At 46.7% G+C, this 13,790-nt stretch overlaps 1 protein-coding gene across 1 annotated transcript in view; it reads right to left on the bottom strand.

The window, feature by feature from the left end:
* Positions 1-11,899, bottom strand: part of LOC143960480 (aldo-keto reductase family 1 member C15-like) — a 73,978-nt gene extending 62,079 nt beyond the window's left edge. The window contains exon 1 of the mRNA XM_077469127.1: positions 11,734-11,899. Coding sequence (XP_077325253.1) covers positions 11,734-11,823 — 90 coding nt within the window. The 5' untranslated portion in view covers positions 11,824-11,899. The remainder of the gene's footprint in view (positions 1-11,733) is intronic.
* Between the last annotated feature and the right edge of the window lie 1,891 nt (positions 11,900-13,790).

Genomic DNA, 13,790 nt, shown 5'->3' on the forward strand with positions numbered 1-13,790 from the left:
CAAAATTGCTAATTAATCATATATTTATTTATTTTGGAGTTGTAATTGTGTATTTTAACACTCGCACATGTTTTTTCACTGGCACTTGCACTTTAAGGCTGGGTGCACACTGCTGCGGGGGAGATCCGGATGTGATTCGCACCGCACTGCAGTGCAAATCACATCCGATCTCCGTAGCGATGCGAGTTCAGCCATACAGATAGTATGGCTGAATTCGCAACGCTCCCGCAGCAAACTCACACGGGACCCTTTTTTTGGTCCGCAGCAGAATCGGATCGCATGGGTGTTCACACCATGCGATCCGATCCTGTGCGAGTGTGCAGATCGCACTGCGATATGCGGACGGATCTGGGGGTGTCATTAACATTTCATTGACACTCCCAGCCGTTCGCATAGGGCAGTGTGAACTGCCGGCGGGAGGCATGCGATGCGGGAAAACGCCGCGGATTCGCGGCGTTCCCGCATCGCTGTGGTGTGAACCCGGCCTAATACTCAAGTATAGGAATCGCATGTTTATTTATGGTTTATTAACATTTATAAAGAAGCATAAAAACATATATGTATAAATAATCACTGAAGATTACTGCTGGGCTTGAACAGATAGTTTTCACTTTTATCTAGGTTTATATTATTATTTACCAGCAAGCTGGAAAATCTATACAAACCATGACCAATTATTAATTTTTCAAACCAAAACGGTATAGCGCCAAGTCTATTTCCCCTCCTCATTTCACAGGGTGAACTTATATCCTGCTGCCACCAATAAGTGACAATAGTGTTTTCAGCCTCACCCTGCACAGAGATTTTTTAGCTTGCAGGACCACAATCTAATACTGCCCATACACTATACGAAAAACCAACCAAACACATTTTCGAAAAACAAACATTCGGCCATGAGCACAAACGATAGTGCCATCATGTAATGACCGATAAATTTCTCAGTGGACATAAATTAATGCATTTTGTGTTCTTTTTTTTTACATATACCTAGTGCAGACAGTTCAGACGGGAAACACATCAACCTTTCAACTTATCATTCGTTAGACAGAAAATTTCCAAACCTGTCCTTTGTTTTTTCGGCTCCAAAACGTCCCAACGATTATCAATTTTGTGAAAAAGGAGTCAGGTAGAATTGGCGCTATACCTTTAAATTAATAATATATTTTTTCTTCACAAATCCTTAACTCGTTAGTGCTATAAGATTACTATTACTGTATTTAACAAATTGTTAAGATATTAGTGTCCATGCCCCTTTTGCAGGGACCTCGTGCTGAAAAATTATATGTGTATATATAATAGTGATAATTAGACAACCCTAATCGGTGTTTGGGAAAAAAAAATGACGTTGCACTATAAGATAGTGCTGTGATGCTACTGAAAAATCCTTAAAATGTCTTAAGATGTTTTGAGGTACGAGCAGCCTCTACTTGGTATACCCCCCCCCCCCCCCCCCGAAAACGGGTGGGGCTTATTAGCATATTAAAGAAAAATCAGGTAGAATTGGTGCTATACCTTTTAAATTTAGACCTTTAGATACGATATGTGTCAATATATAGAACTCTATTAGTTAAAATTATTCCTTATCCATGCAATTGATTAAACAGTTATACATCCATGCCAAAAAAATTGTGAAAAATAAAAAATTTGAAAATTGAAAATATTTTAGTATTGTGAATTATGTGCCCTGTGACGGGAGCCTGATGCTCCTGTGGAAATAAAAAAAAAATTTTTTTATTTTTTTTTTAAATTAACCTGGTGAAAAATACAGCAAACTAAAATGAATAAATACAATACTATTATCCTATAAACATGAAGTGCCGACAAGTCCTTTATGTTATGTTAAACAGTTCATAGCCAGTTAATTCCAAATAGTGCCTCGTGCAAATATCCAAAGAAAATCCCTGGTGCGCTTTGGTGAAAATAGATTATGTTGCACTCACGAGATCCTTACCCCTACTGGGGGAAAACCGCCTTCACAGTGTATAGCCCCTGTGTCACTCTCTGGCATCTCCCTGGGAATTTGGTTATTCATCCATGGTTTAGATTCTCATTCATACGTTACATGTAAAGAGGAGGAGAATCCATAGTGTAGTATGTCTTTTAAAGGAAGTTTATTGCAAACAGAAAACTACTCACATCTCATCAAAGCAAAATTCACTATAAGAAAACCTCACAATTTTGTGCCTATTAACTGGCGGAAAAATGAACAAACTGTCTAAATGACAGAATTTTGGCCAATTTTTTGTATAGTGTATGACCAGCATTAGTGTCAGCATACACAGCTCACTGCCCCCACATGATTAGCAGAAACACGAACCATTCACAATAATCACCATAACAAGTCTGACCTTTAAAGCAGAGCTCCACCCGAAAGTGGAACTTCCGCTTTAAGCACTCCTCGAACCCACCTTACATGTCACATTTGGCATGTAATTTTTTTTGGGGGGGGGGTATCTGGTTTTGACAGGTTCTTCTTGTCCCACTTCCTCCTTCCATCCTCCATTGCTTCCATTTCCCCTTGACGGCCCCCCCTCACATCACAGGTCCCAGAAGATTGCTTGGCCACTAGCAGAGCGCAGACCAACTCGGGCATGGCTGTGAAGCCGAAAGCTATTACAACTGGGTGAACACAGTAGTAATGAGGGCACCACAGGGAGGAGAGAGGCTTTGGTCAGCCGCATTGCTGGATCGAGGAACAGGTGAATGTCTGTTCATTAAAACTCAGCAGCTACACTTTGGGGGTTATTTACTAAAGGAAAATCCACTTTTTTTGAAAGTGCACTAAAATTGCACTTGGAAGTAAAGTCGCTGTAGATCCGAGGGAGACATGCAAGGAAAATAAAAAACAGCTTTTAAGCTTGTACATGATTGGATGATAAAATCAGCAGAGCTTCCACTCATTTCAGCTCTACCCCTTAGATTTATGCCGCGTACACACGTAGCAGACTATCCGGCGGACTTTCCGCCGGACTGTCTGCCGGACTTTCCGAACGAGCTACTTGCCCACACACGGCACTTTTTCAGTGGACTAATACGGCGTACTAAGTCCGCTGGACTATCCGCCATGCTTTTGAAATGAACGGACTCGCCCAAACACGCGGAGGAAAGTCCGTTCATTTTGAGCGCGTCTCCAGGTAACCAAGGAGGCGTCGCTGGCCCCGTCACCTGGTATGGACTTAAAGGGGAACCCCAACGCTGAAAAATCGTTGTGGGGTTCCCCCCAGGTCCATATCAGACCCTTATCCGAGCACACTACCCGGCCGGCCAGGAAAGGGGGTGGGGACGAGCGAGCGCCCCCCCCCCTTCTGAGCCAAACCAGGCCACATGCCCTCAACATGGGGGGGTGCCTTGGGGAAGGGGGGCCACGCGGCCCCCCCCACCCCAAAGCACCTTGTCCCCATGTTGATGAGGACAAGGGCCTCTTCCCAACAACCCTGGCTGTTTGTTGTCGGGGTCTGCGGGCGGGGGGCTTATCGGAATCCGGGAGCCCCCTTTAATAAGGGGGCCCCCGGATACCGACCCCCCACCCTATGTGAATGAGTATGGGGTACAATGTACCCCTACCCATTCACCTGTGAAAAAAAGTTAAAAAAAAAACACAACACACAAATGTTAAAATAGTTTATTGCACAGCTCCGGGGGTCTTCTTCCGTCTTCGGGGGTCTTCTCGCCGGACTCCTCCACTATCTTCTGCTCTTTTGCTAGCTATTTCACTGGCGGAGGAGCCCGGCTTTCTTCTTCACTGCCACCCTCTTCTTCCGACTTCAGGGGTCTTGTCCCCCTCTTCGGGGGTCTTGTCCCCCTCTTTGGCTCTTCTTGCCGTGCCACCGCGCCTTCTTCTAGCTCTTTTACAATCGATGTCCCGGTCTTCTGTCGCCGTCTTCTGTTCTTCTCTTCTTCTGTTCTTCTCTTTTGGTGATGTAGCCTCGTCGCTCCCTCCGGTCAAGATGGCAGGGACGGATTGTTTGATCGTGTGTACGAGGCATTAGAGCGACTGCCCTTCCAAGTGCACTTGCAGTGCAAAGTGGATTTGCCTTTTCGGAAATAACCCCCTTTTTGTAGCTGCGGACTTAATAAACTTACAGAACAGCGGAACTCCGCTTTAAGAAATGTGTCCGTAATACATGCTATCATGCAGATAGAAATATTTCAGAGATTTACAATAAAATAGCACTCTTCAGAAAGACAGGAATTCTTTAAATTCTGGCTTAGTGCATGTTAAGATAAGCTTAACAATATCAAAATACTCAAGATATTATAACAGAAACAGAAAAGAGAAAAGCCAAACAAAAATCAACAATGAAAAGTGCCTAACAAAGTCCTGGGTTCTTCAGATTCTGGCAAATCTCCAGTTAGCTGAGAAGGATAGGTGGGGCAATCATAGCTCTCTCTATAGCTTATCCAATCAGATAATGCTTTGCATTCATTCAGAAAATGCAAAGCATTATCCGAATGACGCGAATGCCGAGTAGCCAACCTCCTATGTTCAGAATGCTGCAGGGCAGCCACGTGGCATAGGACCTGGAAGATCACGGTAGTAGCAGTGTCTACTTTCAAGCTTCCCTACGCATTGACCAGGTATAGGATATGCATAGTTACATTGGTCCAATGAATGTATGTCCATACCTGGAATTCTTCTCTAAATATGCCCTTTAACCACTTCAGCCCGGGAAGAATTTACCCCCTTCATGTCCCGAGCACTTTTTGCGATTTGGCACTGAGCTTGTGACTGCGACATTATGGCTGACACATCGGACAATTTTGACACATTTTTGGAACCATTGGCATTAATACAGCGATCAATGCTAAAAAATTGCATTGATTAAAATGTAAAAATGTCACTGACAGTGAAGGGGTTAACCACTAGGTGGCACTTTAGGGGTTAAGTGTGTCATAGGGAGTGATTCTAACTGTGCGGGGGAGGGGCTGTGTGTGACATGTCACTGATCAGCTCTCCCGATTACAGGGAAAGCTGATCAGTGACAGTGTCACTAGGCAGAATGGAGAGATGCTTGTTTACATTAATATCTCCCCGTTCTTCCTCACCGTGAGACGATCGTGGGTATCCCCGTGGACATCAGGTCCACGGGACCCAGGTTCATGATCATGGAGCTCCCAGCGGGTGCACGTGCACGCCCGCAAGCCTCTTCTTAAAGGGCAACATACATGTACGTTAATCTGCCTGTACGTGCCCTTCTGTCGCAGTATATCTGTGTGAGGCGTTCGGGAAGTGGTTAAATACGATTGGGTTGGACAACGTTTTTATGCTCTCCGGTGGGTCTGTGCACGTTGGGTGGTGGTTTCCCTGGTTGGAGTCCTCCTTTTTTTAAATGGGAGAGGGGTGTGGACTTCTGGAGTATGAGTGCATTTCAGTAACCAGCTTGTCTGACCACAATTGCACCGAGCATTTGACAGCTGATATGAAGATGTTGCAAAGCATGGAGCTTCACACAGAAAAGGGGGGTACTGATCACATGACCTCTGATTGCTCAGTTCTTGGTCCGCTTGGAGCTGAGAGCACTGACTGTCGCTCTCCGTTCTGCCCCTGCAGCACTCACTGGAGGGCTGGGCTGGGGGGGGGGGGGCGGAATCCCCACTCTGAGAGTCTGAGCCAGCTGCCGATCAGGCATCTGGGTGGATGCCAACAATATTGTTGGGATCCTTCTAGAGCCTGGAGTGTCTTTAGCCTATTGCCAGCTGATTCTGGGTCACATGAGAGCAAAAGTAAGTGCACTCACTCTCACTCAGACGATAAGCATGGCCAAGAAAGTTTTGGCCAAGAAAGTTTTGGCCATTCTTTTCTTTTACATAGCTTTATCATGTCAGAGTTTTTAAGACTGTAAGTTTAAAAGGGCCATTTAAGGTTAAATAACCCAGGAAATCGGTGTATACCGGGCCTAAATGGCTTTATGATATTAATTAGACCTGCACTTAGGCTTGGTTCTGAGTGCGGGCATCGTATTGATTCACGCAAATGCAACCACCTGCAGCCGAATCACACTGCTCTTGCAGGACTACCATTCATTCTGAATGACACCCCCACACATCTCAGCCTGCGGTCCGATTGCAGATGTGGGAATTGCAGGGAAACTGCATGGTCAAATAGATCATGCAGTTTCCCTGCGGCTGCATTTTTACAAAAGGTGCATGCACCTTTTTTTGTGTATTTCACGTGGCACAGCAACCCATTCAAATGAATAGCAGTGGCGTTGCATCCATTAAGGGTGCATGGGCACCGCCCCCTCTCTCTAGCCACCCCCTCTTTGTAAAATACATGCATGAATCTATCCATGGCCATTGTAGCCACCCCCTATTCAGGCATCCGTCCCCTTTTCGGTCAAAAAGACAATGCGGTTTTCTTGCATTTTTCGAAAAGGTGCATGCACCTGTGCGTTTCACATAGCACAGCAACCCATTCAAATTAACGGGCTGCCTTGCCCGAGCAAACACAGGACTCATGGCCAGCACTAGTGTGAACCGAACCTATTCCCTGCCAAGTAACCCTTAATAAATTAGATTACCCTGTGCCTGGAGCTTGACAGAAACTGTAATATTCCCAAAACATTTATGATAAACTCATTCCAGTTCTCTGGGGGTTCAGTGTGATTATCTTTTAAGCTGATAACAGATTCTACTGTTAACAACCTTGATGACATTGCAATGCCAATTTACAATGAAAAGGTTTCAGTGTTGCCAGAAATCCCATTAAAGTCATTCAATTAGTGATTTCAAAATGTATAAATTGACATCATCTGCTAGGTGGCGTTTGTGGACCTTTCGTAGATTTGTAGGGTTAAGGTTAGGGTCAAATGTCATGCCCAGAGTCACAGTCAGGGTTAAAGGTCAGGGTTGGTGTATTATATGTAGATTAAAAAAAAACACATTTAAAATTTCATGTCAATTAGAGTCAGTGACTGTTGTCTGTGTGTTTTAGGTAGAATAAAAATTCATTTCAGAAAATCTTACACGGCCATGGCTCGCCTTGCTGACATTCAGCGGCGACACAATCTGCCAGTCAGACGGTATATATATATATATATATATATATATATATATATATATATATATATATATATATATGCTTGATAGGCTGCTCCAGCAGAAACGTGCAGTTAACGACTACCTGTATGAACTCTACGGCAGAACAGGTTCTGGGGAGCTTGGTTTTTTTTTTCACCACGCCAGTAGCTGCTCATGCGTGACACATGCAGACTTCTGCGGCCATTTGATGAGATCACCAAACTGGTCAGTTGCAGCCATGGCGCCATCAGTGACATCGTACCTTATGCCTTCTTTATGGAGCGTGCATTGCGTAGTGTCATTGATCAAGCTGTGGAGGAGCAGGAGCAGGAAGATGAGGAAGCTGCAATGCTGGATGAATTCCCAGGGAGGGCTACTCTATCTGAGACAAGTCAACAACAGGAGTCTGAAGAGGAGTCAGAGGAGGATGGTGCCGGGGCGGATGAGGAGGAGCAAGAAGAGCATGCTTTAAACCTTTCTGGGAACCCTGTTGTTGTGCGTGGATGGGGAGAGGAGAATGAGGAGGACGACATTATCCTGGATGATGAGCAGGAGCCAGGCCACCACACCACTTCCAGTTTAGTGTTTTAACAGGGACCCCCGTATAAAAAGCATAAAGGTCAAGGACCAGTACTGGGTGGCAACGTACTTAGACCCCCGGTACAAACACAAAATGGCAGAAATGTTACCACCGTCACCGAGGGCTGTCAGAATGGAGCACTTCCAGGCCCTGGTTCGAGAAATGCTGCATTCTGCTTTTGCGTGCGCTGGCAGAGGAGGAATTCCCACTCACAGAGAAAGAGTTGCGGGTACCAATCCAACAGCGCCTGCAAGAAGAAGGGGGTTTGAAGATGTGTTGGTGACTTCTGATATGAGGTAATTCTTTCAGCCGACCCATCGACAGGGGTCGTCCGGATCCAGCATCAGGAAACGCCTAGACTGACAGGTGTCTGACTACATTGGGTTAATGGCCGATGTGGACGCTCCGAGTAGTGATGAACCCCTGGACTACTGGGTGGGCAGGCTTGACCTCTGGCCAGAGCTTGCCCAATTTGCAATGGAACTGTTGGCTTGCCCCTCGTCCAGTGTCCTGTCCGAAAGGACGTTCAGCGCAGCAGGGGGGATCGTGACCGATACGCGCACTCGCCTCACCACAGTGAGTTGCTGGTATAAGTGCTGCTGTCAGTGCTCTCTATCTCGGTGCTGGTGTCAGTGCTCTCTCTCTATCTCGGTGCTGGTGTCAGTGCTCTCTCTCTATCTCAGTGCTCTCTATCTCGGTGCTGGTGTGGTCTCAGTGCTCTCTATCATGGTGCTGGTGTGGTCTCAGTGCTCTCTATCACAGTGCTGGTGTCAGTGCTCTCTATCTCGGTGCCGGTGTCAGTGCTCTCTATCACGGTGCTGATGTGGTCTCAGTGCTCTCTATCTCGGTGCTGGTGTCAGTGCTCTCTATCACGGTGCTGGTGTGTTGTCAGTGCTCTCTATCTCGGTGCTGGTGTCAGTGCTCTCTCTCTATCTCGGTGCTGGTGTGTTCTCAGTGCTCTCTATCACAGTGCTGGTGTGGTGTCAGTGCTCTCTATCTCGGTGCTGGTGTGGTCAGTGCTCTCTATCACGGTGCTGGTGTGATGTCAGTGCTCTCTATCTCAGTGCTGGTGTCAGTGCTCTCTATCACGGTGCTGGTGTCAGTGCTCTCTGTCACGGTGCTGGTGTCAGTGCTCTCTGTCACGGTGCTGGTGTCAGTGCTCTCTGTCACGGTGCTGGTGTCAGTGCTCTCTGTCACGGTGCTGGTGTCAGTGCTCTCTGTCACGGTGCTGGTGTGGTGTCAGTGCTCTCTATCTCAGTGCTGGTGTCAGTGCTCTCTATCACGGTGCTGGTGTCAGTGCTCTCTATCACGGTGCTGGTGTCAGTGCTCTCTATCATGGTGCTGGCGTCAGTGCTCTCTATCACGGTGCTGGGGTCAGTGCTCTCTATCACGGTGCTGGGGTCAGTGCTCTCTATCACGGTGCTGGGGTCAGTGCTCTCTATCTCGGTGCTGGTGTCAGTGCTCTCTATCTCTGTGCTGGTGTCAGTGCTCTCTATCACGGTGCTAGTGTCAGTGCTCCGTCTCTATCGCGGTGCTGGTGTGGTGTCAGTGCTCTCTATCTCGGTGCTGGTGTCAGTGCTCTCTATCACGGTGCTGGTGGGTTGTCAGTGCTCTCTATCTCAGTGCTGGTGTGGTCTCTGTGCTCTCTATCACAGTGCTGGTGTCAGTGCTCTCTATCACGGTGCTGGTGTCAGTGCTCTCTATCACAGTGCTGGTGTGTCAGTGCTCTCTCTATCTCGGTGCTGGTGTGGTCAGTGCTCTCTATCACGGTGCTGCTGTGGTCTCAGTGCTCTCTATCATGGTGCTGGTGCCAGTGCTCTCTATCACGGTGCTGGTGTCAGTGTTCTCTATCACGGTGCTGGTGTCAGTGTTCTCTATCACGGTGCTGGTGTCAGTGCTCTCTATCACGGTGCTGGTGTCAGTGCTCTCTATCACGGTGCTGGGGTCAGTGCTCTCTATCAAGGTGCTGGTGTCAGTGCTCTCTATCAAGGTGCTGGTGTCAGTGCTCTCTATCAAGGTGCTGGTGTCAGTGCTCTCTATCAAGGTGCTGGTGTCAGTGCTCTCTATCACGGTGCTGGGGTCAGTGCTCTCTATCACGGTGCTGGTGTCAGTGCTCAGTCTCTATCGTGGTGCTGGTGTGGTGTCAGTGCTCTCTATCTCGGTACTGGTGTCAGTGCTCTCTATCACGGTGCTGTTGTGTTGTCAGTGCTTTTTATCTCGGTGCTGGTGTCAGTGCTCTCTCTCTCTATCTCGGTGCTGGTGTCAGTGCTCTCTCTCTATCTCGGTGCTGGTGTCAGTGCTCTCTGTGCTCTCTATCACAGTGCTGGTGTCAGTGCTCTCTATCACGGTGCTGGTGTCAGTGCTCTCTATCACAGTGCTGGTGTCAGTGCTCTCTATCACAGTGCTGGTGTCAGTGCTCTCTATCACAGTGCTGGTGTCAGTGCTCTCTATCACAGTGCTGGTGTGGTGTCAGTGCTCTCTATCTCGGTGCTGGTGTGGTCAGTGATCTCTATCACGGTGCTGGTGTGGTCTCAGTGCTTTCTATCATGGTGCTGGTGCCAGTGCTCTCTATCACGGTGCTGGTGTCAGTGCTCTCTATCACGGTGCTGGTGTGATGTCAGTGCTCTCTATCTCGGTGCTGGTGTCAGTGCTCTCTATCTCGGTGCTGGTGTCAGTGCTCTCTATCACGGTGCTGGTGTCAGTGCTCTCTATCACGGTGCTGGGGTCAGTGCTCTCTATCACGGTGCTGGGGTCAGTGCTCTCTATCACGGTGCTGGGGTCAGTGCTCTCTATCACGGTGCTGGGGTCAGTGCTCTCTATCACGGTGCTGGGGTCAGTGCTCTCTATCTTGGTGCTGGTGTCAGTGCTCTCTATCATGGTGCTGGTGTCAGTGCTCAGTCTCTATCGCGGTGCTGGTTTCAGACAGTGAGGGAGATGGCAGCGGAGAAGCCAATCAGCAGGCAGTGCCAGCACCATGGCTGAGGATCAGCACTGGACTGGCACCTCTGGACCACCGAAGTCGGGCCCTGCATAGGTGGGGGTAAGGGCCGGGCAGAGAGAGGGGCTCAAGCACAGATTGGCACACTGGGACACTGGCACAGGACTGTGCTGCCCTGACTGAGGCACTGATCATCTCCTGCACCCCCTTCATAGCCTGCCTTGACCTTGCCTCTCCTCCATGGCCCTCATGCACTCCTGAATTGTCAAAATTTCACAGATAAAAAAGAATGCTTGTCGTTGTCGATCCCAGATTCACTTAATACTTTTGTTATGGCAGTGTCCATGTTGTGGGACTATGTGTGCACAGCTAGTAAGTATTTTGTGGCTGAAAATATGACCTGGAGGTTTTTAAGGTTCGCCGGCCATTAAAGTCAATGGGGACCGCCGCAAACTTTGCGGTTTGCGAACTTCTGGCAACATTCGCGAAATGTCCTGTCGGAAGTTCGTCCATCACTACTACTCCTCAGCTCCCAGCAGCAGTATGTGTGAATGCCTGTACCCTGGGGTTATTTTTAATTCAAAGCGGAGTTCCAGTAAATTTTTTGTTTATTAAAAGTCAGCAGCTTTAATAAAAAGACACTCACCTCCCACAATCTAGCGACGTTGCCACCTAAACCCTCCCTTCTCTCCCCCACCTGTCCATGGCACTGGCAATACTACTGTGGGCATCCGGCTCCAACAGCTTTCAGCTTCACAGCCGGGTGCGCATGTCTCACAGCGCTGTCCTGCATAGCCAGGCATTCTTCTGGGACTTGTGATCTGCCCCAGGAGATTGCAGAAAGGCAGAACCGCCTAGGTGCCCAAGCGGAAGTGCGAGCTCGTCTGTAATCATGAAGCCTCGCCGAATTGAATCAAATCAAATCGCTGACCAGATAATCGTAATCCAATCGAATCATGAGACCAGTGAAGATGTGCACCTCTACTTGTAACCCACTCTAAGCTGAAGGATGTCAGCTCTCACTAACTCTGGAAGTAGCCATTAGGCCTGAAGAGGCTCGGGACTTTGCTACATAGCAAAATGCACAACACATCTGGTATGACTGATCCCTGCACAGTCATGAAATGCTACACCCTTGTTGAAGGCTAATTTATTATATAATGAACCCTGAAAACCCCAAAATTGTCTCCCTTACCGTTTCAGGGGCGTACGTCCCAAATCCAATAACTGGGATTCTGTTTCCATCGTTCAGGCTGGCGTGTGAACTCACAGACATGTCAGACATGTTAGCTCCCAAACAGCCTCAGATTCCTTTACTGATCTGCAAAACCTGAAATTTGACCCCAGAGCAAGCATGACAAACATATAGAGCAGACAGAGTTGTGCTTTCAGAGATAAAATCCTAACATGCCAAGCCCCTTTTTGCTTCTGCAGCCTCAGCTCATTTCAGCTGATTACTACTTGCTTCTTAGTGCTTCTTTTTTTCACCCAAGTGGCCTCAACGTACAGGAGTATAAGCAGAATTTTTGTGTATTTTTTTTTGTGTAATTTTTATTATTAAATTGTGGTTACGGATAGTATCCTATGTGTTCTCTTAGATGTGTACACATCCTGCGTTTCTCATTAAAAACAACAGAATGAGTATCACAAGATAATCTGATGATGTAATGTGTGTCAAATCCACAATGATACACAGAAAACGCACAGTAATGGTGGAACCATTGTATCTACCATACCTTGTAAAGTGACGTGTCACCATTATGTGACTAATTCCTATCTTACACAAATACTAATCCTGTGTCCTGTGTGTAGGGCTTTTATCATCAATAGGAATGAGTGTGTAATATTTAACATATCATTGATCAGACTCAAAAAGCATGCTCAAGGGTCAAACCTTACACAGGTTATATCTATATAGTCATTAAAGTGATACTAAAGGATAATTTTTTTTTTTTCAATAACAAACATATCATACTCAGACATCCCAACCTGCACTCATTTTAGGGAGGTGGGCGTGGCTTAAACCATGCTACATATTGAGCATGGCTTAAATGGGGTTTGGTTTTATAGAGTCTGAGAGGATTTACATACATTACAATAGGGAATGTACAGTGTGCAGTGTATGACGGTGGGTAGTATGTGCAGGAGAGGAGTGCGGAGTGTACGTAGGTGGGTATAATGTGCATGAGCATGTGAGGAACATGGAGTGTACATCGGTGAGTAGAATGTGCAGGACGGTGTCAGTAGTTCTTTCTTTTTATTATACATTTTTTACAATTTTATTTTTTTATTATTTTTTATTTTTGTTTTGTTTTTCACAATGATTGGCAGTTGGGGGTACTGGACAGTGTCAGTAAAGCAGTGTGTCAGTCGTTTTTTCTTGTTATTTTCTTTATTATTTTTTACAATTTTGTTGTTTATTATTTTCCTTAAATATATATATTTTTTTCACAGTGCTTCTGGGAAAGGGATGGGGAGTAAGTGGTGGTGATGGTGTGAGAGGGGCAATAGATGGTTTTTATTTTTACATATTGTTTTTTTTTTACAATTACATTTTTTTGTTTTTATGCTTTTTGGGGGGAGGGGGTTGGGGCAATGAACAGTGTTAGTAAGGCAGGGGGTGGTGTCAGTAGTTTTTTTATGTTATCATTTTTTATAAATTTTTTTCATTTCATTTTTTATATATTTTCTAAATCGACCCTGTTTGGGGGGGGGGGTCTAAATAGAACCCTGACATCTCCCCTTTGAGACAGAGAAAGAGACTGAGGACAGATATTGCCCAGTCCCTTTCTCAGCATTGCAGATGAATAGGCAGGAGACAGCAGCTCCTGTCCATTCATAAACTAAGCATAATAACACACAGGTTACTTTGCTCAGTTTTCACAGGACACAGGAGCAATCTCACTCACTGTGTCCAAATCAGAAAAGGCAGGGGCCAGTAAATGACCAGTCCCTTCCTCCGATCCTGACATCCTGACAGATCCCCACAGCCATCTGTGGGGGACGAGGGAGGGTGGAGGAGGACAGGGAGCTGGAGAAGAAGGGGGGTAGATGGACACAGAGGGGGGCTGGAGGAGGAGGATATAGGGAACAGTCGGGGATGATCGGTGCAGCAGGAGGGACAGCTGTGATCACCGATCTCCCTGTATAGATTTTTAGACAACGGAGGAAGAGAAGGAGAAGTGGCCAACAGATGACTCTAATGAACCTCTGAGCATAGGATGCATTAAGGTGAAAAAACACCTTTACAAC

Source organism: Lithobates pipiens, unplaced genomic scaffold (assembly GCF_037356315.1).
Source record: "Lithobates pipiens isolate NorthernLeopardFrog02 unplaced genomic scaffold, aLitPip1_a1.2 Scaffold_8, whole genome shotgun sequence".
NCBI classification, from domain to species: Eukaryota; Metazoa; Chordata; class Amphibia; order Anura; family Ranidae; genus Lithobates; species Lithobates pipiens.